Source organism: Selaginella moellendorffii, unplaced genomic scaffold (assembly GCF_000143415.4).
Source record: "Selaginella moellendorffii unplaced genomic scaffold, v1.0 SELMOscaffold_33, whole genome shotgun sequence".
Taxonomy (NCBI): Eukaryota; Viridiplantae; Streptophyta; class Lycopodiopsida; order Selaginellales; family Selaginellaceae; genus Selaginella; species Selaginella moellendorffii.
The window spans coordinates 20,070-46,352 of record NW_003314294.1 but is presented as its reverse complement, the minus strand read 5'-3'; the positions used below and the strand labels follow the sequence as shown (position 1 = coordinate 46,352).

The window sequence follows — 26,283 nt, the reverse complement described above, 5'->3', positions numbered from 1 at the left end:
ACAATGGCAAGGAAATGATTATTTTAGTTAAGTGCAAAGCATAAAAGTGCATTTGAGTGAGTGTAAGTTGAGGATCCTAATTCTATGTGAGATCTTATTAGTATCCACCTATATACCAATTAAAAATTCATGGTTTTTATATGGTTTTTTTTCCTGAATTCAATAAAAAAAATTAATTCATTTTTATTGATTTTGTTTTCAAAATAAGAGTTTGTTAAATTGCAATTACAATTTTTTTGTTATGCAGCCACTTCACATTAAGCTTTAAATATCACCACCTTCATTTTCCAAGGAGTGGCAATCATTCTTGTCGAACTATTCACCATCACATTTGCACTCCCACCAGAACTCTTCCATCAGGAGTTCAAGACTAGCCTCAAGATCACTTAGTAGTAAAAACACTAAAGAAAAATTTCCAACGTTTGGCATTCTCATCTCCAAATCTTGGTTGCCTTGTTATAACACATTGAGTAACTAGGCTCCTAATTAACATATCCAATTGTGGTCCTACACAAAATCATATCAATATTAAGGAAATCACTTAAAATTTTGATCCTTTTGGATGAGTGACCTCTTGTAATTCACTTGCTAACAGATCCCCATTGTCCTAGCCCTATAAGTATGCATAAGATCATCCAACAAGAAATAGAAAAAGATGTTGGTATTAGTCTTGGTTGTTGAGGAATTACCTTTAGATTGCCAAGAAGTAGTAAAAGTTTCATTTGGATGAAGAATTTTCACATCTATCCTAGATTCATATGTTAATTTTATATACCCATCCATGTGCATGATATATGTTGAATTCAAATCCCATGAGTAAAGATTTAAGGTTCAATTTCCACTGTGGTCATTATTGGTGAATATACTCTTAATAAATCTAGGTTACCCCTAATTTTATTAATACTTATAGACTTTTTGATAGTTATGTTGCTCATAAACAAAAGTAAAGGGTTTCTATTACATGCAATATTGATACTTTTAACTTCTTGATATTTACCTTGATGCTTATGACTAAAGCAAAAGGTTTTTATTTGATGTAGTATGTGAACCATTTAACACAATTGCATAGGAAACACAAAAAGTGAGGTGCTAGTTTCGATAACAGTTGTTAAAGGTAGAAATAGATACTTCACACAACCTTAAAGTAAAATCACTTGCAAGATGTGGTACAATTGTAGATTGTAAAACCAATTCATCTCTAGATTTGAATAACATTATCAAGAATAATAATGTATGTATGTATAACCTATTTTAGATCTTGTGGTGCCCATCTAAAAGCAATTAAACAATGCTTGATAAAAAATTTGAATTTTATATGTTACATGTCCTTCAAAGTTAGCTTTGACTTACTTGGGGCTCACGAGACGAATTTCTGCAAGGAATGAGCTTGAAAAGCTTGCCTCTAGCGTTGAAGGTCCATCAACCGTAGAAGGCCCAGAGGTGGTCTCTGTCCATGGTGAAGAAATCCACTCCCTCGCGCTGCTAGGATTTCCAAAGTGTTTCAAGACCTTCTCAAGACTACTCGCGACTACCGTCATTGTAGGGCGATCGATTGCCTTTGGCCTCACACAGCACACTCCCAGCTCCAGAACTTCGGCCAAAATGCGAGACTTCTCCTCGTCCACTGGGGGCTCCATGTCCAATGCCGGCACCAGCGATGAGAACTCGCTCGCCACCTTTTCCACCCATGCCACAACTCCGACGATACTTTGTCCCAAGTCCACAGCCTTTCTCCCTGTGAAGAGCTCCAGGATGACAACTCCAAAGCTGTAGACATCGCTCTTGGGGCTGAGCTGCATTGTCTGGAAGTACTCGGGATCAACATATCCCGGAGTTCCAACAAGGCTGGTGCTCGTAACGTGAGTGGAGTTCTCCGTCGGCCCCAAGGTGGAGGCTCCAAAATCCGCGACGTGAGCATTGAATCCCTCGTCCAGGAGGATGTTGGACGACTTCACATCTCTGTGGATGATGCTGGGATCCGCAAAGAGGTGGAGGTACTCGAGGCCGTGAGCTGCTTGGATCGCGATCTTCAGCCTCGTCGACCAGTCGAGCTTGATGTTCTTCACGAAGAGGCAGTCGTACAGCGACCCGTTTGCCATGAACTCAAACACGAGCTGCTTCTCCTGCTTGCAGTAGCCGATGAGATTGACCAGGTTTGTGTGGTGAAGCCGGCTGAGGAGCTTGAGCTCTCCACCAAAAGAAGCAGCCTTTCCAAGCTTGCCCTTCTTTATGGCCAGAATCTCTCCACTGGGAAGCCTCGCCTTGTACACCATTCCAAAGGCTCCCTTCCCAATCACCATGTCACTGCTAAAGTTACCGGTTGCCAGGCTGAGCTCTTGCTGCGTATACTCCTTCACTCTCTTTGCCTGTTTCTCGTACTCCAAGAGCTCCAAGTCGGGCTCTTGATCAGCCAGCACTGCCTTCGCCAACTTTTTCCTTCGAAACTCAAGGATGGTAAACCCAGCAGCCACCAGCACCACCGTCAAGACCAGCACCACGCAAAGCACCGCGAGAGTGATAACATTCTTTCGCTTGCCGCACAATCCTGGAGTGCAGTCAACGCAGGCCTTGTAGTTCCCCATCCCAGGGCAGAAGCTCGAGGGGAGTTGATACTGGTGCTTGCTGCATCTGGCCGCTCTGCAAACAGTAGGAGCCACTTTGACTCTGGCAAAATCCTTGGTTCCCTGGACTCCATTCCCCCAGCACCTGACGGCCAGATCCTCGGCGTTGACCCCGCAGGTGTAAAAGTCCCCCGCGGCAAGCGTGGAGAAGGTCACCCCTAGCGAGGTGGCGTTGACCTGGCTGTAAAAGTCGTCGCCCCAGCAATCCGCCACGCCCGTGTCCCGGATGAGCCCGCAGGTGTGGAACATGGACGGCGCAATGGTCTTGAATCTAGTGTAAGGCGGGACATTCGACTGGCTGTAGCTGTTGTCCCCCCAGCACGTAGCATTCCCTGTCTGTCTCTCCACCCCGCAAACATACGACCGCCCGGCAAAGATTGCGTCGAATGAGGTGTTTGGCTCGGCGTGGTTGTGGGTGAAGGTCCGGTTTGTGAGCGCTCCCCAGCAGACCGCCCGGCCCAGCGCGGTCAACGCACACGAGAAGTCCCAGCCGGAGGTCAGCGACACATAAGGACCGCCATTCACCGGGGGCTGGCTCTCACCGTTTGACTTTCCGCCCCAGCAGTCAACGGCCGCAGCTGCCCCGGAGCGTAGCGCGCAGACGTGGTAAGCCCCAGACGCGATGGTCGAGTAGCTCACCTTCTGGAGCTTCTCTGGGACCGCGAGCTTGTTGTTGTCCAAGTCCCCCCAGCATAGTGGTACCTGGGATCCATATATCAAGCCGCAAGTGAATTGTGCTCCAGCCGATAGTGCCAGAAACGGGGTATCTTTCGGCGGATCGACCAATGTCACGGAAGAATTGCGGCTCATGTTGCCAAGGCAGTGTGGGAGGAGGCTTCCAGCCTCGATAACACACATGTGATACGTACCCTTAGTCGAGGAGTCCTGTGTTGGATCGAATTGCCCCCACATTGGAGCTAAAGTTCCCATGACCCCAAATGCTTGTGTTGGTGTAACAGGACCGTGAGAGAGCAAAGCTACTAGGGAAAGTATAAGATGGAGGAGAATGTGTGTAGCTGCCATGACAGTAAAGTACCGTTTTTTAGCGCATACCATCGCTTGGGGGTGGGGTGAGCTTCTTGGCGGCTTCTGCCCGTTGAATTGTCCGATTGGATGTGGAGGATGAGCATGAAATTCCATTGCAAAGGTGCAGGAGATAAAGTTCAGCCCCCCCTTATGATACTTGCCCATGCATAGTGGCCTATAGTGCCTGTACCGAAACTTTAGATTTGTGGAATGGAGGTACAGTCTCTGGATGCGCACCACAGATATGACATTTTTCATGCTACGACTTATTACTATTATCTGTTCAAATGTGACTTGCAAAACCATGCCACTAATGGTATTAACAGCGAAAATTCATGCATGCTACCATTATCATTCCCGATAATGTTATTCAAATCTAGAGATATTACCTGCAATTGTGCAACATGTTTTTATGCTATGTACCGGTGAATTTTTGCATTCCAACAAGTTTGTTCATAATCAGCACTGCGAGATTACCATTTGTATTTCCTATAAGAGTCTAAATATTATTCATATATGGTTCTCCAAACCATGTTTAATATAAACACGTGCACAAGTATTAGTAAAATTAATACTTGAAACAAAAAGAAATAAACAATTTGCTATGCTAACTTCTTGAAATTTATATTAATATAGATTAATATAAGGCTAGAAATATCTATATTTTATACTCTTAATCTGTAGATGTCAATGACTCATAAATTCTAAAAGTTATAATTATAATTCAGATAAAGACATATTAAGCATGTCCACTATCATTCCAATGGTATTCGAATCTAGAGATGAATCGGTCATACATCTTGCATCTATCATTATGCATAAGATTTTGCAAGTCTTATGTTGAGATTGTATATGGCAGGTTGTCTGTAGTTTACAAATAGTTTGACTGATATGATGACTTCAAAGTTACTATTTAAACACAAATTAACTATTTTTTTTGTGTGGAGTGAAGACTTACATTTTCTAATACTAAAATATATTTTGAGAAACTCATTTATAATAATAAAATAAAACAGATTCATAAAACATTGTAAGATAATCAAAAGCATCAGTGTTTGCAAAAATCAGTCTAAGAACATAATGATTAAAGCTGGAAAAATTCTATTTTTCATTATGGGTTAAAAATAAATGATTTATTTTAATTTAAAATTAATGAGATGAAATTTTTAAGAATATTTATTCCAAATAATACTATCTATCTCATAAATTTAAATTAAATAACAATAAGACTCACAATCAAAAAGTAATGTCCAAGTTCAATTGTGCCAAATTCCAACTCAGCTATTTGCCATGTCAGTATAGCATATGGTTTAGGGCTTTTGGAAAACACAGATATTTTGTGTAGATTTAGAATTATGTGAGCTGAATTTTTTAGCACTAACTTGGCAGAACATCATAAACCATTAGATCACAAAATAGATTTCACTTATGATGAGGAAATGTTTTTGTTGTGCAAGAAATCATTTTGTGCATAATTTCTAAAGCAAGCTACACTTTTAATTAGCACTAGCTTAGGACAATAATGTAGGACTTTATAATCGTGTGGTTTATCAAAAAATAAGGACATTCTTTCATGGGTAAATATCAAAATTATAGAAGGCTATAAAATGCTAAATCTCATCACAGTTTTAGGTGTAGCCTCAAGAGTATAGACTGAAAAAGGGGTGTATCTAGTCAAAACTCTTACTAAGGTTGAAGCACTTCTTTAGAAATTTCTCCCACAAAGCAAGAACCATGGGAAGTCCACTACCCTAAACCATATATAAATATATAGAAATAGAGTTAATGGTAAAGTAGCAAAGAGCTATAGTTGAGCGTAATATGTTAATTAGTAAAGATAGTGCTTCATTAGGGCACCAGAAAAATGTTCATTTAAGATTATAAGGCAGTTATGAGAGGGATGAGATTTTTGGATTGGAAGGGAAATAATAAGTGTTTCTTGGGCCACACCAGCTTATTATAACCACTAAAAGAATAAAGAAAATGATGTACAGTTAAGAATTCAGTTGCACCAATTTTTATCAATCCGTGCTTAGAATCAAAAGAATCAACACAATATAGTGAAACATTCAACAATATACAAGCAAACATTGGTATGAACTCTAAATTGGCTACTAAGAATCAAGTCAATACTTGGATAACATCTTACAAAAGAAATCTGGCAAAAATCAAGGAGTTAGGGTAAAAGGAAAAGTGTGAGTTAATATCATTTGACAAAGACAATGAAATGCAATTCCAAATCTTTTGTCACAAATGTGGTATTGCATATGAGACAGGATTAAGTGGCACTTACTACAATTTTATAACTAAACATCTCTTGGCATGCAACATGATAAGAACTATAAGAAAATATTGGTTGGAAAGGAGAAAATTATAATTTAATTCTTATGGAAAAACTTCAGTAGTCAGTGTTTCAAAAGTAAAACATGAAAAAAATGGAATGACTGTAAGGAAGAAAGCAGTATTAAATTTTGTTTTATGATACTTCAATTTAATGATTCTCAAATAGAAATATCATTTGTTTGGAATGCAGAATTTTATGTTTGTTCCTAAATTGTGGAAATTTGAAAAACAACTCGACAACTCACTTAATGTCAAAATGGACACAAAGCTGTAGCTGATGAAAAGATAAAACAACTAGGGCATCCAGTAAAGTAGAAAATTTTGAAAACAAGTGAAAGAAATATCTTAACATTTTTCCACAAAAGTATTTTCATTTTAGTTCTAGTTTACTATTTGATTTTTTTATTATTTCCAACTCAATGCAAGCTCAAGTGCTATTGGAGCTAGTAATTAAAGTTCACACTCAAGAGCAAGTAAGAGTTAAGTTCATCTCTTTCAACTTTAGTGTGTGGATTAGTTCAATATAGAAACCTTAGTGCTTTGGATATTAGCAATCATACTATTATTATAGTAGTCAGATAGTGGATGTGAAGCCAATGTTAGATGATTCTTTGGGGCCTCAAAAATGGTTTTTAGAGAAGTGCTTAATAGAAGTCCTTAGCTTTAGAGATAAAAGTGTCAAAGTGAGAGGTACATTTATACATCAAGATTGTGAGTGAGTTATTGTAAGCACTAAAGGATTTAAGAACTTCTAATGTACAAAGTGTGCTAATATTTCACAATAAAAGGATTTCAGAATGTGAGCTATGAGGGAATATAAAGCTGTAATTCCTAAAGAATATAGGATAAATATTTGTTCTGACTACATGACAAAAATAGAGCAACCAAAGAAAGTAAAATTTATATTCTTGTACTTTGCAACTTAGAAGTTTTTGAATTTGCAAGCAATATCTCCACACATAATTATGGTGGGCTTGGTGACATATTATAGCCATATCAATTTAAGTAAAGTCTCTCAAAGAGAGTTTAAGAGAAGCAATCGTTTGCAAGGACGTGTGGAAGTTTTACTCTAAAATTGTTTAAGCTCATTGACAAGGCAAGTTTGAAGGTTTAGAAGCTGTATGGGATCTTATGAAAAATATAGTTTAGAATTTGCTGAGGAAGAAATAAGGGTATATGTTTTTTGAATCAATGAAGCAGTTGTTTCAAAAGTCTATGGAGGATCAAGAATAAACAACTTGATTAGCATAAATGTGAAAGGGCCAAGCTTGACAACAACCAAACGTAGTGGTTATAAATGCTTTAAATACAGAATGGGAATTTTGAATGAGGTGTTCCAGTCATTGGCATTGATCTATACTAGAAGAATGAAAGTGTTTGAGTATCCTATCTAATTCAGTTCCAGCAATTATTGCAAAAGATGAGACTTTAATCGAATATATTATGTATTGGAGAGCAAAAAGAGATATTTACTTAGATTTTTTGGAAAACAAGGGGAAGATCATACTTGCATTGATGACTTTGTGGTTCCTATAAGTGAAAGTGAGCAAAGCTTTAAGAACATTGTGCAAGCATACTAGTAGAATTAAATTGCTCACTATAGCCATATCTTCATGTGTAATCCTCTTCATAAACAACTTCCAAAACTAATACTTACAATTCAGTCTACTTGTAATTGTTTCAATAATCATAATATGAGGAGGCAATGGGAAAAGATTGTAGGTTTGTGGAAGGAGTATTTGAGGCTTGTCCTTGGTCAGTTGATTAATCATGCCTTTGATGGTGATACAAGGCAAAAGAAATGCATGCTAGAGGATTACTACTCGACTTCAAGCAATAATTAGGAAATTCCATGGGAGGGTTGGCTTTTGTCAACTTTTGTTGGACGAGATGGAGAAATTGCAAAGCTCCATGATTAAAATTATATACACAATGGGAAGAAGCTAATGAATCCACTTCATAATGCTTCTTGATAACTTTATCTTGGAGACTATCTTGTAACTTTGAATAATGTCAACAAAGTGTACTACTGCTACCATAGAGAGCATGGTTTATAGTAAGGGACCATAGATAATAAAAGACAAACAAATACTAAAGCAATTTGCAGTTGAGATTTTTAGCTCAAAGCTGGACATTGTGCCTATACATAACCACATCAAAGAGAAGACAAATAGAAATGAAAGATAGAGATTTGTACAACAAATAGCCTTATGTTCAAGTTAAAAGATCTAGGAAACAAGAGGCCCAAAGATTTTAGGAATAAAGACCTATCTAAGTGTTATTAGAGAGTATATTGGAATATTTTGTTGCCACATCTTGACCTTTTATTCTTCCTAAGGTAAAAATTACTTTCTTTTTACACTTCGGCTATTAATGTTTGTGTTTGTATCTTTAGATTATGGTGCTTATAAATCTTGAAGCACAAAAGTTTCATGTTGACAAATAATTTTATTAGCCATGAAATTTTCTTGGATATTCAAATCTCCTAGTATTTTCGTAATCACCCATTTATCAGTTACGTTAATAAGCACAGGTTCTAATTGTTGCAAGAACTTATTTTCCAAAGTAGGTGGTGTGCTTAGTCATGAGGGGAGTTATGATGATGGAGATCTAGCGGATAGTGCTATTGGAATCAATTAAGTGGCTGACTTTGAAGTTTGAGGCTTGTTACAATTTACAAAAGCCCACATCATGCAAGAAAATATATAGGAGAGATTAGAGCTTGAATAGAGGAAGGCACTGTGTAACTTGGTAGATTACACTTGCATAAAAAATGAGTTGCTGGTTCAAGCATTGAAAGAGGGATTAAAATAGGCATAAGACAAATGCAAAAGAGTGGGAATAAGTGTGTTTAAGCCAATTGAAACATGGTTTGATAGGTGCTAGGAGCATGAGGATTGGCACTTGTAGTCAGAAGTGCAGAGCCTACAAACAAATAGAGCTCAAGATGAATCTGATGCAGTTGAGAAATCCAAAATAAAATTCCTTACATGGCTAAATTTGAGGATGAGAATCAGATAGTAAAGTTTGAATTTTGACACACTCTTGATGAGTTTGCAGATGCAAAAGAAACATGATAGAGATGATAAAAACTTATTCAATTTATTCATTGATGAACATGTAGGTTATTTTAAATTATTATTTAGTGACTATAAATAAGATATATGATGCATTTGTAGATATATGTAATAGGGTTTCTTACATTTTTCAGTAAATGTTCTAGAAAAGGGGCAAATTGTTTTTTAAAAAAATTCATCTACTTAGAGCCTTAATAAAACCTTGTTCACACAAATGATATATGCATCTATATATAGTATATGTTGATTTTAGAGTCGGTTGATGTCATAAAAGCTGCATTGGCTAATATTTGCATGAAGTGTGTTTTGCAGAGGTGATTCCCCACGTGTTTTAACATGGAATCACATATGGAGCTTTAGTGTATTGATAATAAGTATCTGTTACAACATAAAATGTTTAGCTTTTAGACATGTTTTTTCTTTGGTGGCATATTAAAACTAAAGCTTTTTAGCATCTATTTAGATTGACTCATTGATGCTAGTATATATTTGATTGGACAAACACACATCGTTTTGTTTATGAAGAGACCTATTACTTTATAAACATGTTCATATCAAGAGGATTAATCTACATATGAATACTACTCTAAAGCAATTGTTTAATATTGAACTGCATACAGGATGATTAGGCAGAGGAGCTCAATAAAGTTGAGATGAATTTGACAAATGCATGGGAGGGGAGGGGGTGTGTATGAGTAGTTCATCAATTCATAACAAAATAAAATTTATGTACTCTATTGGCAATGATAGTAAATCTATAGCACATTTTACACTTTTAGTGTAAGGTGGCATAGTACTTTAAGAAAATGATTTTCACTATGGAGTGCCATCAGTTGATTAATCTAAAAGATGTTAAGCATGCTTATCGCTTGAGCAAGCTACCTTATATTGATTTCACACAGTTATATTCTAGTGAGACTATTCTCAACAAATGTTTTCTTTTTTCCCAGTTCATATACTTACAGGGGCAGTATAGTCATATCCTTACTCACAAGAACATTGTCATATTAAACACCCATGAAGTGAAGCCTTGCTTCGATACTTCTTCATGGCCTAGGCTACTATGCCTCCATAGTGTCCCGCTATATATATTTCTTTGCATATATATTTGAAGTATATTTTTAGGTTCTTGGGATTACCGAAGAATGTAAAATGCTAGGACGTGACAGTATTTAAAACAGAGTTTTAATTAATATATTTATATCTAGCAGAGATGTCTAGGGGCAAAGTCAAGAGCTTGGAGTTAGTGGTGGGGCTAACTCAAGAGATTGGTGCAGCACAAGCTGGCTGAGATGTGCAAAACAACTTCCTGGGGCTACCTCAAAGAGCCTGGTGCGGCACAAGTTGGTGGAGATGAGCAAAACAACTTTTGGGAAGAGCTTGGGCACAAGTTGGTGGAGATGTGCAAAACAACTTCTGGGAACTACCTCAAGATCTTGGTGGTACAGCACAAGTTGGTGGAGATGTGCAAAACAACTTTTGAGGGCAAGCTCAAGAGCTTGGTGGTGATTCAGGTGCACTGCAAGTTGGCCGCAATGTGCAAGATAACTTCTAGAGGAAACCTCAAAGAGTTTGATGAAGTCTTTAGCATTGAGAGATTAGGAAGTTATTTGGAAACGCTTCTCCATTTTGGAAACTAAACTAATATAAATATGTAAGGCTGGAAATGCTTGCTCTGGCGGTGGATCATTTCGAACTTGAAGAATCTCTGGCTAAGCTCATTTATACACAAGAATGTGTGCATCTCTCACGTCGACGTGATTCTCGTGTAAACTTTTGCATTCCTCTTGATTGGCAAACAGAGGTTGTATTTCTTTCCTTTCATAGACATACAAATCACCAGTAGTCTCCACATGAGCACACACCCCCTTTGAACGAGTGGAACCGATTGACATCCCTCATGATAATCTCTCTTCCAAGGCACTTGGAGACCAGCTTGGTAAAAGTGTGACAATCCATGCACACTCTAAGGTTCTTCACGACCCTCAGCGGTGTGCCGGCTCTTGTCACAAGAACACCAAAAGCAATAGCCATTTTCTCGCTGTGGAAACTCAGCATCTTCTTTTTCACCTCCTCATCTACGTCGTAAAGCACCTCCTTCGTGTCTGGCACGTACCCAAGCTCCTGTTTGATCCGCTCGTGAAGCTCCCGAGTTTTAGCCCGGATCTCCTCGTTCAAGGGATGGATCGAGTCACCCGATACAAACTCGTGAACTTTGTTGCCAATCTCTATAAAACTACACCCAGGCCTACTCTTCACCCCTCTCTCCTTCATGTCTCTTCGCACCTTTCTCACCAAGGCCGGCTTTCCAGCCGCAGCATACATGTTGGACAGAATGACGTGAGCAGGGTCCCTTGGATCGATCTCGAATGTATTCTCGGCAGCACGCTCACACTTTAGCAAGTCTCCATGAATCCGAGAAGAAGCAACGAGCTCCGCCCAAGTCACTGAGTCCGAGTGAAACGGCATGTTGTGGATGAGTTCTTCAGCATCGGCAAGAGTTCCCGCCCGGCCAACGAGATCGATCATGCAGTGGTAATGCTCGATTGTTGGATCGATGCAAAAGTCCCGCCTCATAGAAGTGAAGTAGTCCTTCCCTTGGCTCAAGAGCCCCGAGTGGCTACACGCGACCAAAACGCTGATGTAAGTTATCCAAGTTGGCGTCACTCCTTCCTGTGCCATAGCCAAGAACACCCGCAGAGCTTCTCTCCAGTGTCCAAACCGGGAGTACGATCCGATCATCGCGTTCCAGGTGATCACACTCTTGTTCACCATCTTGTCAAACACCGCTCTCGCCTCTTCCAATCTACCACACTTGCCATACATCTCAAGAACACAAGTCCCAACCTTGAGCTTGGAATCAAATCCCACCGCAGTGACTCGAGCGTGGAGAACTCTCCCTTGCGAAAGAGCTGACATGCTCGCGCAGGCATCGAGAAGAGCGATGAAAGTGTTCTCGTTGGGCTTCACGCCATCGTTCTCCATCCAGAGAAAGAGCTCCAGCGCATCCTTACAAAGCTCGTTCTGGACATACCCGGCCATCATCCCCGTCCACGACACCACATTCCTCTCAGGCATACTCCCAAACACTTCCCTCGCACTTTCCATATGCCCGTTCTGGGCATATGCTGAAAGAAGTGCGTTCCAAGAGACAGCGTTCCTCTCCGGCATTTTCTCAAACAAAGCCTCCGCGTCCCGCAAACTTCCACACTTCCCATACATGTTAAGCAGCGCGGTGCCAACTTTCACGTCGGAATCCAATCCATCTTCGGCCAAAACGCTGTAGACGAACTTTCCATCTTGGAGAGCCGGCTTCTCGGCACAGGCATCGATCACATTGATGAAAGTTATCCTGTCCGGCTTGGATCCTTCCAGCTGCATCTCTCGAAACAACGAAACAGCCTCGTCGCAAAGCTCGTGCTGTGCAAACGCTCCCACCATGGAGCTCCATGACACGGTATCTCTCACGGGCATCTTGTCGAAGAGCTTCTTTGCCGTAGCAAGATCCCCATTCGCGCTATGTGCTGCGAGGAGGATGTTCCAGGAGAAAACATTCCTCTGCTGGATTCTCTGGAACGCCGAGCTCGCCTCCTCGAGGCTGCCGAGCTTGGCATACATGTCCACAACCAAGTTGCCGAGGAATGTGTTGTGGTCGCGGCCGCGCCTGGAGATCTGGGCGTGGAGGCGCTTGGCGAGGGAGAGTGAGTGGGGGGGAGAGGTGAAGTTCTTGATGAGAAGCCCATAGGAGTGGTCACTCAAGTCTATATCCCCTTGCTCAATCCTGTAGAGCTCTCTTACTCTTGGGTCTTGACTGCTCATACCATTAGAAGATTAAAACTTCGATTCTCAAACCTTTGGAGTGATTGAAAAATTTTGAGTCCTATGATGCCACAGCCAATAGACCACTATGCCGCAACAACGCTTCAGTGGAAGGTTCTCTGCCGCGAAAGCTCTTGAAAACCTGGATAGATGGACAAGTTGGAAGGAGAACTTTTTGTTGGGTGAATTTACCTCGAGAGGAGGTTTGCCTCCTCCAAGCCCGAGAACTGTGTCTCTGAATCGCCTTCCAGTCTCCTTGATCGCCTGCACGCACATAAGGCGTTAGTAAATCCTCAGTAACTTTGAGAAACTCACGTTTTCATTGTCCAGTCCAGCTTCTTCAAATGCCCCGAAAGCATCAGCAGAAAGAACTTCTGCCCACTGCATGAATCAAAGGTAAGAAACGATAAGAGAAAGTCAAAACTTTATACTCTACAAGAACTTACTTTGTAGCTGTAGTATCCAGCTGCATATGATGCCGCTGCAAGAAGGCATTCAGAAAGATGAGCAAGGGATAATGCAAGACAACAAAGGCACTTACATGAGAATATATGGAGAAAGCTGCAAAGGAACCTGTCTTCCGGAAGGGGGGGCAAGACTTGAGTTTTCTCTGCCACTCTCCTGTTGACATCATACACTGTTTCCGAGCCACCGACTTTGAATCTTCCATGGAGCTCCAGATCAGTCATCGCAAAGTGGAGCTGCAAAGCAAAAACCAAACCAGCGTCAGCTGAGCTTTTAAGCAAATACTTACTTGACGCATCATCAAAGATGCAGCCCGGAACGTCCTTGCGGCCTTGAGCTTCTCGTACACATCCTCTGATAATGGCTCACCCGTTTTATAGTGGACGGCAAAGCTCATGAGAGTTTTCCTGTAGTTTGCATGATTAGAAACAAACTTTTAAATAAATATCAACAAACCTATCGTAACACCAATTCTCCATGAATTGAGAAGGAAGCTCCACAGCATCCCATTCAACACCATGGATTCCTGCGACTAAACCTTCGTCTTGTTTAGTGAGCATGTGCTGTAACGCATGCCCGAATTCATGGAACACAGTTTCCACCTACAAAGAAAGTTGAAATAGTGAAATACGTTTTAAATCGTACCTCCCGGAATGTCATTAGACTAGGCTCGTTTCCAACAGGAGGCGTTTGGTTGCAAACCATGTGAGCAACAGGTAAGCGCACAGAGCTGCCTCGGGGTGCAAGGACACGGCTCCGTCCCACCACAATATCCATCCAAGCACCACCCCGCTTTTCCGAGGGCCTCGAATAAGGATCGAAGTAAAAGAAAGCTAAAGGCTCACCAGCCAAGTCTTTCACTTGAAAAAAGCTCACGTCCTTGTTCCAGACCTGTTAGCAAAAACAAAACAAAAGAAAAAAAACACAAAAAGAAAAAAGAGAACAAGTTAAAGCGAAACAACAAACACGCTGACAAACGTACAGGTGCCATGCCGTCTGCAGGTTCAATCTGAACGCCAAAAAGATATTTGGCAAGGTTGAACAGCCCATCCATTACTTTTGGCAACGAAAAGTAAGGCCGCAGTTCTTCCTACACAATGTAGACCTCCGAATCATATATAAGAAAATCTAGAATACAATTTACCTCATTAACATCGTATCTGTCTTCACGCAAGCGTTCGCTCCAATAAGTTAGATCCCAGTGAGAAAGATCATCAGCTTCTGGTGCATTTTTGGACTTACTAAAGGACTTTAGTTCCTCAAAATCTGAAAAAAAGGAGAAGAAACAAAAATTGTTTGAACCAAGGAAACAATAATAGTTGAAGCACCTTTAAGAGCACCATCCCATGAGCTGAGACGAAGTTTTTCTAAGAGCTCATTAGCAGTTTCTGTTGTTGCCATTTTCATAGCCATACTGACCTGTAAAGACGCGTTTTTGCTCAGATTGTAAGCTCGACGCTAAAAAGTACCTCGGCAAAATTCTTGTAGCCAAGTAGCTTCGCTTTCTCCAAGCGGAGTTCCAGAATTTTGTTGATCACAGGAGTATTGTCCAGGTCACCTTCAGAGGCAACAGTGATAAATTCCCGATACATCTCTTCCCGCAAAGCTCGATTCTTTGCAAATTTCATCACGGGCATGTAGCTAGGCAGGTCTAGCGTAAACATCCATGGTCCGTTTTCTGCGTTAGCACCCTCGTGACCCTTACAAAAGAGAACAATAAGTCCCGAGTTGTGATTAAGTCGCAACTTTACCTTTGAGCATGCCGTCTGTGCAGCCAAACCAAGAGCAGTGGGTGGCAGTCCTTCAATATCAGCTTTATCTACGACTAACTTTTGATACTTCTTGGTCGAGTCCAAAACATGCTCGCTAAACTTCGTCCCAAGAAGTTCCAATTCCTGCCACCACATACACCATCAGCAAACGCCTATGAGAAGAACAAAATACCTGTTCAATCTCGTTGAATCGTTTCTTGTCCTCTCCTTCTAGCGCTACACCATTAAGCGTGGCCTCCTTCAACTGAGCTGCAGGTTTCACAAGCAAGCATCGATGAAAAACAGGAGAAAAGCTAGCATTTTACCTTCCACAATTCTCTTCTGAGCGTCCGTGAGATTCTTAAATCCTGGTCCGTCTTGAATCTCCTTGAAAGCTTTATAGAGAGGTTTGCTCTGGCCGAGTCTCAGCAAAAAAGCCACTTTCTCGGGCTACAGAAAGACAGCAAGAATAGCTTTTTTGCAAAGAAGATCAAAGAAAGAGATACCTGTACTTCTTCGACAGCCGCGCGTAGCTCGGAACTATCCTTGACAGCCTTCAGGTGCTCAACGATTCCCCACGTCACAGTCAATCGATCCGTGATGCGCTCCAGGGGATGAACAAGGGATTCCCAATCAGGCTTGAGATTTTGCTCCAGCTTGACAAGCTCCGCTTCCTGCGCGATCAAGTCAAGACAATCGTGGAATCCAGAGAAATATTACCAGTTCTTCCAGCAGCTGCCGGATCCCGGGGACGACGTGCGTTGCATCGACCTTGTCGTAGAGAGGCAACGATCCATCCTTGAGGAGAGGATTTAGCTCCTTGTCGATTGCCAGCGCCGCCATTCTCCTCGTCCCGGCGGAGCAACACAAATGAGGAACCCTAGACCTCGGTGGAAGCGCTGGAGTATAGGCGCTCACGGAGGACCCAAGCCTAGTAGCGAAGAATATAGCTCTACAAGAACGTGGAATATTCGCGCGACGGGCGTGTGCTCTTCCGAGAATACGGCAGCTTGTTTGCAAGGCGCTCGCCATAGCTAAACGGGTATATTCCCCGCGCAGGACGAGCATATTCCTGCCAGAGGTTTAGGGTTTATTGCTAGGGCGATGGCGCTGCGAGGGATTGCGCCCACCGGGGCGCTATGGAGCCGAGTGTGGACCTCTGGCGGGCTACGCGTCGATCCTGGCTACCAGATCATGTCCCGGCCTGCCGTATTCCAGGTGCTAGTCTTGATCTCCCACGAATTTCTCCCGCATTGCTCGATCGATCGATCTCTTGTGTGGCGCAGCAAACCCGGTGCTTCGTCCAGATGAGGACCAAGCTCAATGTCGCGGACAACTCCGGCGCCAAGATCGTCGGGTGCATCCAGGCCAAGGCGCGCAAGATCGGAGGCAGCATCGGGGACGTGATCGTGGCGTCGGTAAAGGAGGCCGCCAGCGGCAAGAAGAGGATCAAGAAATTCGAGAAGGAGAGCACCAAGGTGAAGAAGGGCGACGTCGTCCGGGCCGTGATCGTGCGCGCGAGGATGCAAAAGGGCCGCCGCGATGGATCGCACATCCGGTTCGACGAGAATGCGGTGGTGATCATCAACAAGGAGGGCGAGCCCGTTGGAACGCGCGTCTATGGCCCCGTCGCGGCGGAGCTCCGCGCGAAGAAATTCGTGAAGATCCTCTCGCTCGCCGACGATGTCGTGTAGAAGGTATATGCCGGCATCTCTTAACAGAATATGCCGGTATCTGGCGGAAGATTTTCCTCCGTTTGATTTTAAACTCAAGAGCCCTGGGCGGGAATTTTCACTTCCTATGGCTGCCGTGTCGAAGAGGCATGCGAGGAGCGATGGCGCTGCGATGGCGCCAGGGGAAATTCCTGGCGCGGATGCCGATCTTGGACTAGATCTGTCAAGGTGAGGGATTCTTGTCTGGATTATAGTCGATTGGATCGATCGATCGATTGTTTTTGGTGCAGCGACATCCAGGGTATTCTCACGGCCCTCCAGCAAGTGCGCAAGAAGGCGAAGACTGATGGCCAGAAGAAGAACGAGGAGATTCTCAACAGGTTTGCATGTGTGTTTTGGTATGGTGTGGCTTAGTTCTTGCGTGGAATGAATCAGTGTCAAGTCGGACATTCTTTCCCTAGCGGACGAAGCGAAGCTCAAATCCGACAAGGAGAGGTATTCATCCATGTTTTGTGCGTTCTCATTCGAATTGCGTGCATCCATTCAGGCAAACTCTCCTCAAGGCTGCTACGAAGCTGGCGAAAGAAGTAAACAATCTAGTTCTTCCTCAAATAATTTGCTCCATTGTTTTGTTTCTTTGTCGCAGTGCGAGGCATCGTTAAAAGCCGAAGCCACAAAGTACCAGTCAATCTACGAGAAGTTCTGCAAAGAAAGAGAGGATCATCTTCGATCATACGAAGGTACCATTTAATCGTTTCTCTTTTCCTTTCTGTCGAGTAATGCTACTTACTGCAGATACTTTCTCCAAGTTCGAAGAGGGTAAAGAGGCCTTGCTCACGCGACTTGAGCAGCAGAGTAAGAACCACTTCCGCGAGTCCTACGCTATCGCTTACACAGATTATAACATGGACTAAAGTGTTTTTTCTCTACAGGGAAAAAGGAGAAAACGCTTGTGAGTGACCTGCAAAAGAGCTGCTCGGACAAAATCGCAGCAGCCGAGGAACAAGTCAAGAAGAAGTCTCAGGTGGGCAAGTTTATTTTTTTTCGTTCTCGTGCTGAGTGAGAGTCGTGTGCCAGGAAGACAAATCCTTCACCATGCTTCGAAAGACACTGGGATCCTTTTTCGAAGACATTGAAGACTAGAGAAAGTTCGACAAGATCGATCGAGGTAGAAGAGTTCTTTCTTTCTACACGTCTAATGTGTGGGTTTGTTCCAGGAAGAAAAAGCTCGAGGTAAAGATTCTAGAATATGCGATCAATCAAACTTCAAGAAGGATGAATGCAAGCTCTTTCCCAGCGAAGAAGATTTTCGTGCTTGTCCCCAGCTAGAGCGATCCTTGACGCCCATTTCGTGAGAAGGCAAGTGGTGGGCAAGAACTTAAGCTGCGACGACGAGCATCCACCAGCAGCAGCAGCAGCATCGCCCAGATTAAGCGGCAAGAGTTTGCGCGAGCAGCTCAAGCAGGCGATCGATGGGCTCCTCCTCCGCGACTCTGGAAAGAACGCGATTGATGTGGGAAGATTTGGGTCTCTCCTCCGGCGGTGCGCCAGCGCCAAGGCACTGGGAGAGGGTCGCCGGCTCCACGAACGGATCGCGCTCGCCGGCTACGACCGCGATACGTATCTGGGAAACAACCTCGTCCAGATGTACGGAAAGTGTGGGAGACTCGGCGACGCCATCGCCGCGTTCGAGCGCATCGAGACACCCAACATCTACTCGCTCAACACGATGATCTCCGCATTTGCCCAAAACGGGCATTTGCATCATGCACGCACGCTGTTCAGCAAGATGCCGCTTTGGGACGCCATTTCCTGGACGGCAATATTGGTTGCTTGCGCGCAAAGCTGCAACCTTGACGATGCAAGATCGTTGTTTCGCCAAATGCCAGTTCGAGACGTGGTCGCCTGGAACGCGATGGTAGCAGCATTTGCCCAGAATGGGCTTATGCAAGAGGCGCTGGAGCTGTTTCGAGAGATGGATTTCCAGGGAGTTGGGCCGGACAAGGTGTCATATCTGAGTGTGATCCAAGCTCTAGATGCGCCTGCGGGAATTGCAGTAGCGAAGATCATCCACTCCACAATCGTCGCTTCCGGGGAAGACTACAAGTCGGATGTTGTCTTGGGGACCGCGCTGGTAGACATGTATGGGAAGTGTGGAAGTGCCCAAGAAGCGTTTCAAGTCTTCCAGGAGATGCCCGAGAAGAATGTAGTGACATGGACGGCGATGGTTGCTGCGTATGCCCAGAACGGGCATCTTGCAGATGCTGAGGCCGTGTTCCAAGACATGCCCGTGAAGAACACCGTGTCGTGGAATGCGATGATCACGGCTTACGCACAGAACAGGCGCCTCTCCAAAGCCAGGGAGATCTTCGATGCCATGAACACTCGGGATCTCAACTCGTGGAACATCATGATCGCGATGTACGCTTCTTCGAGCTCTGGCGAGGGTGGCCATGTCGAATCGCTCAAACTCTTCAAGAGAATGGTGGTGGAGGGCTTCCATCCCGATAAGTTCAGCTACGTGGGCGTGCTGGACGCCTGTGCGAGCATTCCATCGATCGTGGAGGGACGGATGATCCACGCCGCGGTTGTGGAGGCCGGATTGGATCGGGACATCGTTGTCGGGAACGCTCTCATGAATCTCTATGCGAAGTGTGGGAACCTGGAGGAATCGCGAGCGGTGTTCGAGCAAATCCCGGCTCCAAACCACCTCGTCGCTTGGAACACGATGATGGCTTCGTACTCCAAAAACGGCTGCTTCTGGGAGGCGCTGGAGCTGTTCGTGGCGATGATCTTGCGAGGTGTTGATCCGGACGAGATCACGTTCGTGAGCGTCATCTTCTCTTGCAGCCATGGGGGGCGATACGAAGATGGCTGCTCCTTCTTCGTGTCCATGCAGCTAGACTTCGGGATCCAGCCGGTTCGTGACCATTTTATGTGCATGATCGATCTGCTTGCTCGAGCTGGCCAGCTGAGAGACGCCGAGGAATTGATCCAAGGCATGCCGGTAGAGGCTGATGATGTCGCAATGAGAACGCTGCTGGGTGCTTACAAGACACATGGAGATAGCCACCGGGCCAAGGAGGGGCTTGATCAAATTGATTTCACGGAACAACTAAACAGTCTTGTAGAGTGAAATTCAAGCATCCATTTTCGTTCTATCGAACCTTACAAAAGAAAAAGACAAAAAATTGGCATGTCTTGTGAAGCAATTCCTTGCTTCAATCACCACTGGGTTTGGTGCTGGCATTTCCAGGAATTCCCAAATTTACTCTTTCAAGCATTACCTTGTGTACCACAGACATGGGTACTACAGACATGGGACGCTGGAATGAAGTAGAAGATTGGGAAGAACAACATAAATAATAATTCTATATTAATGTTTCTTAATTACAAAAAGTACCAGTTGACCAAAGGATTTGAACTCTTGGTACTTTAGAAAACGTATCTTGTATATTTTGGTATAAAACTAAATTACAATTGTTTTGTAATGAAAGATATGAGTTCATCACACAATTTGGTTGGGGATAACAATATTCATTTGGTGACCACACAATTTTTTTGTTTATCTACTACTATAAGGAGCAAATGCCGAACTTTGTGGGCCGCCGGATCCAGCCAATTGGGCTGTCCGATGGGGGGTAACTGTAAAGGGGTTATTTCTTTAACCACGTGTTTGAGAATAATCGCGCTGATGTTTGCTCCCGGCCAATGGGAGGCAGCCAAGCCGCATGGGGCGGGAGAGGAAGGCCCTGTAATACAAGATAACATTTTATATAATTTCCTGATTTAAACCACTTTGATTTATTTCCAATATATAATTCTAATTTGCAATTAGGATGCAAATATAAGTATGCTTTTTGATTTGGAGATGTTATAAAATGGAATTCTAATAAAATATTATGAATTGTAGAGCTAATTAATGTATTCAAGGAAATATGACAATCATTAAAATTGTTAATTTTATTTGATGTATTAATAAATTGATCTGATGTTCTAGAGCTAGGTTGCCCTGCTGGAGGTACATTTCTAACCCAATAGTAAATACCATAGATCCCTGATGTTAAAGCAATTAATCTAGAACCTAAAGATATAAGAATAGGACGGTAGTACATTAATAAGTAAAGTAAATCTAATATAATGGCAGTAGTATTACCATTCTCTCCAGTAGGATAAGCAGAACAATGCCTGAAACTTTTCCCTCTTTCATGGCTATAAAGCCATATTTGTACATTCACACTTATTTTACCATATATTTCATCTGGCAGAATTACCTCAGCTTTGATACCTTGACCTAATGGTACTGCTGCATGAGGAGGAATTTTAGCTTTTACCATTAAAAGTAGAGCTGATATAATCCTATTTGTAGTATTTGAATTTATATAATCTGTATCTTCTGGTCGAAAGCCAACCTCAGGAGCATTAATTAATCTAAATAAAAACATTAATATAATGCCTAAAGACATGATACAATTTTTAAAGGAATACTAACATACTTATACAAATATTGGATGGTCCAGATTATAACAAATTGAGATATTTATAATGCCAACCTCACTGTTTCTAAATATGTTTACATCTTCATAAAACAAATATTTAATTCTTTGTTATTCACAATGTCATTTTTTCTAATACTCCAAAATAGTTTTGGAATAGTTATTTAAAATTAATATTATATGAAGGGCTTACATTCATGGAGTGGCTTATATAATTCTTTTAATTATTTAAGTCCACCTAAATTTACTTCTATTATAATTTACAAACAAATAGCTCCATCAATATATGTATTCCTTTATATTTATATAATATTCAGAGAGTTGTGAAAATATTTGCCATAATATGTTAAAGCTTATAATGTTTGTATCAAACTTAACTCATAAATTCAACTCTTTAACTTGTGAGCTCAAGAATGGTCTAGCTCTTTGTAAAAACTTCCAGAGCCTCAAGTTCTAAAAACTCTAAAGTGATTGTGATCTATAAAACAAAATTATTTATATATTAAAATCTTAATACCTCCTTGAAGGTTGGAGGCAAGTTATAAAATCTTTTAAATTAAGCATTTGAAGAAATGATAGCAAACACTAATGTACTAGAGTTATATATAACCTTTACTAGAGAACTACTACTTAATCATAACATCAATAGAGTTCAAGCAAAACTAATATTACCAATGGAGTTTAAAATATAGGAAAAGTGGTGGGCAAGAACTTAAGCTGCGACGACGAGCATCCAGCAGCAGCAGCAGCAGCATCGCCCAGATTAAGCGACAAGAGTTTGCGCGAGCAGCTCAAGCAGGCGATCGATGGGCTCCTCCTCCGCGACTCTGGAAAGAACGCGATCGATGTGGGAAGATTTGGATCTCTCCTCCGGCGGTGCGCCAGCGCCAAGGCACTGGGAGAGGGTCGCCGGCTCCACGAACGGATCGCGCTCGCCGGCTACGACCGCGATACGTATCTGGGAAACAACCTCGTCCAGATGTACGGAAAGTGTGGGAGACTCGGCGACGCCATCGCCGCGTTCGAGCGCATCGAGACACCCAACATCTACTCGCTCAACACGATGATCTCCGCATTTGCCCAGAATGGGCATTTGCAGAAGGCACATACGCTGTTCAGGAAGATGCCTCTTTGGGACGCCATTTCCTGGACGGCGATTTTGGTTGCTTGCGCGCAAAGCTGCAACCTCGACGACGCAAGATCATTGTTTCGCCATATGCCAGTTCGAGACGTGGTGGCCTGGAACGCGATGGTAGCAGCATTTGCCCAGAATGGGCTTATGCAAGAGGCGCTGGAGCTGTTTCGAGAGATGGATTTCCAGGGAGTTGAGCCGGACAAGGTATCATATCTGAGTGTGATCCAAGCTCTAGATGCGCCTGCGGGAATTGCAGTAGCGAAGATCATCCACTCCACGATCGTCGCTTCCGGGGAAGACTACAATTGCGACGTCGTGCTGGGGACCGCGCTCGTAGACATGTATGGGAAGTGTGGAAGTGCCCAAGAAGCGTTTCAAGTCTTTCAGGAGATGCCCGAGAAGAATGTAGTGACGTGGACGGCGATGGTTGCTGCGTATGCCCAGAACGGGCATCTTGCAGATGCTGAGGCCGTGTTCCAAGACATGCCCGTAAAGAACACTGTGTCGTGGAATGCGATGGTCACGGCTTACACGCAGAACAGGCGCCTCTCCAAAGCCAGGGAGATGTTCGATGCCATGATCACGCGGGATCTCAACTCGTGGAACATCATGATCGCGATGTACGCTTCTTCGAGCTCTGGCGAGGGTGGCCATGTCGAATCGCTCAAACTCTTCAAGAGAATGGTGGTGGAGGGCTTCCATCCCGATAAGTTCAGCTACGTGGGCGTGCTGGACGCCTGTGCGAGCATTCCTTCGATCGTGGAGGGACGGATGATCCACGCCGCGGTTGTGGAGGCCGGATTGGATCGGGACATCGTTGTCGGGAACGCTCTCATGAATCTCTATGCGAAGTGTGGGAACCTGGAGGAATCGCGAGCGGTGTTCGAGCAAATCCCGGCTCCAAACCACCTCGTCGCTTGGAACACGATGATGGCTTCGTACTCCAAAAACGGCTGCTTCTGGGAGGCGCTGGAGCTGTTTGTAGCGATGGTCTTGCGAGGTGTTGATCCGGACGAGATCACGTTCGTGAGCGTCATCTTCTCTTGCAGCCATGGGGGGCGATACGAAGATGGCTGCTCCTTCTTCGTGTCCATGCAGCTAGACTTCGGGATCCAGCCGGTTCGTGACCATTTTATGTGCATGATCGATCTGCTTGCTCGAGCTGGCCAGCTGAGAGACGCCGAGGAATTGATCCAAGGCATGCCGGTAGAGGCTGATGATGTCGCAATGAGAACGCTGCTGGGTGCTTACAAGACACATGGAGATAGCCACCGGGCCAAGGAGCAGCTTGATCAAATTGATTTCACGGAACAACTAAACAGTCTTGTAGAAACCATTAATTAGAAACCATCAAAAGCTTACAAAAGAAAAAACTAAATATTGCCCATGTCTTGTGAAGCAATTCCTTGCTTCAATCTCCACTGGGCGGGATGATGTGTTCGGTGCTGGCATTCCCAAGAATTCCCAAATTTGCTCTTTGGGAACTTCGACAAGTGTTACCTTCTGTACCGCAGACAATATAAATAATAATTTTATATTAATGTTTTTAATTACAAAAAGTACCAGTTGACCAAAGGATTTGAACTCTTGGTACTTTAGAAAACGTATCTTGTATATTTTGGTACAAAACTAAATTACAATTGTTTTGTAATGAAAGATATGAATTCATAACACAGTTTGGTTGGGGATAACAATATTCATTTGGTGACCACACAATTTTTTTGTTTATGCTATATAAAACTAGATTTCCATCATCCTGTAATACAAGATAACATCTTATATAATTTCCTGATTTAAACCACTTTGATTTATTTCCAATATATAATTCTAATTTGCAATTAGGATGCAAATATAGGTATGCTTTTTGATTTGGAGATGTTATAAAATGGAATTCTAATAAAATATTATGAATTGTAGAGCTAATTAATGTATTCAAGGAAATATGACAATCATTAAAACTATTAAGCTTATTTAATGTATTAATAAACTGATTTGATGTTCTCAAGCTAGGCTGCCTTGCTGGAGGTACATTTCTAACCCAATAGTAAATACCATAAATTCCTGATGTTAAAGCAATCAATCTAGAACCTAAAGATACAAGAATAGGACGGTAATACATTAATAAGTAAAGTAAATCTAATATAATGACAGTAGTGTTACCATTCTCTCCAGTAGGATAAGTAGAACAATGCCTGAAACTTTTCCCTCTTTCATGGCTATAAAGCCATATTTGTACATTTACACTTATTTTACCGTATACTTCATCTGCCAAAGTTACCTCACCTTTGATACCTTGACCTAATGGAACTTCTGTAGCAGGAGGAATTTGAGCTCTTACCATTAAAAGTAGAGATGATATAATCCTATTTGTAGCATTTGAATTTATATAACCTGTATCTTCTGGTCTAAAGCCAACCTCAGCAGCATTAATTGATCTAAATAAAAACATTAGTATAATGCCTAAAGCCATAATACCTTTTTAAAGAAATACTATAACCATACTTATAGAAATATTGGATGGTCCAGATTATAGCAGATTATTTTATAATACCAATATCAATTTTTTAATTTTTCAAAATATTATTAAAAAATATTTAAGTTTTTGTAACCCAAATATTTTATTCTAATACTCCAAGATAAGTTTGAAATAATTAATTTAAAGTTAAACTAATGTGAAGGCTTATATAAGAATCCTCTATATCTACTTTTGTCCTTTACCTAAATTAATTCTATTATTATTTAATTGTTTTATTATTTATAGATAAAAATATTTACCAAATTTCAAGAACATAGATATATTCCTTGAAATTTATTTGTAAAGATGAGCAACTAAGCAAGAATATAGTATTCTATTGTAGATAAAACAGGTATCAAATGAAGAATGTATCAAAAGAATCAACAAAGCTGGAATAATAAAATCAAACAAATAAAATTGGCATCAAATTTTAGCTAAATATAAATTTAAATAAAAAGAAGGGAAACCTGGGCAATAGCACGTTCTACAAGGAAGAATTTAACCTGAAACTATCAAACACTTTCCACAAACTTGTGACTTATGACTGGGAAAATTTACTTGATATATATTTAGATTAATCCTGTGTTGATAAATTATAAATATGTATAAACTTTTTCAATTATGAAATAAATTTGTAAATGTTTTTCCAAACCTATAGGAAAACCTAAAAAATGCCTTGATATTCTATTATAATGTTATATTTAGATTAGTTTATCTTTATAAACTCTAACTATATTTATAATTTATGAAATTTCTTACTATATTTTAACATATTCTTATTATATTTTAACATCTAATAATTATTGTACCCACTATATAGCTTTGAACAATTGTATGAGTTATTGCTCCACAACAAAGAGGAGGCTACTGCAAAGGAGGAGCTTACTCTTCAACTATGAATGAAAAGAAGGTAAATTTATAAGAGTGAAATAAATTTTGTGGAAAGACTCTTTTGAAAGATAAAGAAGATTTAGGCAAAAAAAAAACATAAATTTTGAGTGCTTCTTATAGATAAATTAGAGTTGTCCCTTACTTCCACTAATGTGAAAACTTATAATTGCATATTTGAATTAGCCCAAACACTAGCTTATATACAAAAACAAGTGGTTCAAATTGAATCAAATTAATAATAATGTATGTACTAAACCTTTTCTAAATTAGGGTTTTTTGGTAGATCTAAACAAATGTCATAAAGACATAGTAGAAGATCTGCAGGTAGTGCAACTTGTTCTTGATTCCTTTGTAAAAAGTGTTTTAGTTGTTGCATATACACAATTTTTACAAGATCAAATGTTGTGTCAAGTTTTATAAACTTTGTTATAACACTCAATATATTCCTTTTTCACTAAGCAAGAACCCCTT

General features: G+C 41.7%; 7 protein-coding genes across 7 annotated transcripts; 4 read left to right on the top strand and 3 right to left on the bottom strand.

Moving 5' to 3' along the window:
- Positions 1-1,303: 1,303 nt before the first annotated feature.
- Positions 1,304-3,696, bottom strand: LOC9638562 (putative receptor protein kinase CRINKLY4). Its single transcript, XM_024682175.1, has 2 exons — positions 3,658-3,696; positions 1,304-3,598 (listed from the first exon to the last, which is right to left on the bottom strand). The coding sequence occupies exon 2, from the start codon at positions 3,549-3,551 to the stop codon at positions 1,347-1,349; it is 2,205 nt and encodes a 734-aa protein (XP_024537943.1). The 5' UTR covers positions 3,552-3,598; positions 3,658-3,696; the 3' UTR covers positions 1,304-1,346.
- A 6,909-nt stretch (positions 3,697-10,605) lies between these two features.
- LOC112348840 (pentatricopeptide repeat-containing protein At3g62890-like) lies at positions 10,606-12,901 on the bottom strand. Its single transcript, XM_024682079.1, has one exon. It carries the CDS (start codon positions 12,884-12,886, stop codon positions 10,904-10,906), a length of 1,983 nt encoding a protein of 660 aa, XP_024537847.1. The 5' UTR covers positions 12,887-12,901; the 3' UTR covers positions 10,606-10,903.
- Positions 12,868-16,170, bottom strand: LOC9638790 (probable cytosolic oligopeptidase A). Its single transcript, XM_002976987.2, has 17 exons — positions 15,823-16,170; positions 15,609-15,776; positions 15,429-15,552; positions 15,296-15,372; positions 15,103-15,246; positions 14,821-15,051; positions 14,680-14,770; positions 14,496-14,617; positions 14,334-14,441; positions 13,997-14,242; positions 13,808-13,953; positions 13,641-13,758; positions 13,428-13,587; positions 13,333-13,367; positions 13,202-13,267; positions 13,079-13,150; positions 12,868-13,028 (listed from the first exon to the last, which is right to left on the bottom strand). Exons 1-17 carry the CDS (start codon positions 16,168-16,170, stop codon positions 12,948-12,950), a joined length of 2,337 nt encoding a protein of 778 aa, XP_002977033.2. The 3' UTR covers positions 12,868-12,947.
- On the top strand, positions 16,169-16,869 carry LOC9638789 (50S ribosomal protein L14). Its single transcript, XM_002977103.2, has 2 exons — positions 16,169-16,320; positions 16,389-16,869. Exons 1-2 carry the CDS (start codon positions 16,207-16,209, stop codon positions 16,794-16,796), a joined length of 522 nt encoding a protein of 173 aa, XP_002977149.2. The 5' UTR covers positions 16,169-16,206; the 3' UTR covers positions 16,797-16,869.
- Positions 16,795-17,938, top strand: LOC9639058. The gene is made up of 8 exons (XM_024682081.1): positions 16,795-17,003; positions 17,066-17,155; positions 17,211-17,270; positions 17,323-17,362; positions 17,422-17,515; positions 17,571-17,630; positions 17,692-17,799; positions 17,853-17,938. Exons 1-7 carry the CDS (start codon positions 16,804-16,806, stop codon positions 17,733-17,735), a joined length of 588 nt encoding a protein of 195 aa, XP_024537849.1. The 5' UTR covers positions 16,795-16,803; the 3' UTR covers positions 17,736-17,799; positions 17,853-17,938.
- Positions 17,862-20,257, top strand: LOC112348841 (pentatricopeptide repeat-containing protein At4g02750-like). Its single transcript, XM_024682080.1, has 2 exons — positions 17,862-17,943; positions 17,993-20,257. Exon 2 carries the CDS (start codon positions 18,055-18,057, stop codon positions 19,909-19,911), a length of 1,857 nt encoding a protein of 618 aa, XP_024537848.1. The 5' UTR covers positions 17,862-17,943; positions 17,993-18,054; the 3' UTR covers positions 19,912-20,257.
- Positions 20,258-20,409: 152 nt separating this feature from the next.
- LOC112348879 (pentatricopeptide repeat-containing protein At4g02750-like) lies at positions 20,410-23,750 on the top strand. The gene is made up of 3 exons (XM_024682215.1): positions 20,410-20,524; positions 21,964-22,433; positions 22,542-23,750. Exons 1-3 carry the CDS (start codon positions 20,410-20,412, stop codon positions 23,748-23,750), a joined length of 1,794 nt encoding a protein of 597 aa, XP_024537983.1.
- The last annotated feature ends 2,533 nt before the right edge of the window (positions 23,751-26,283 follow it).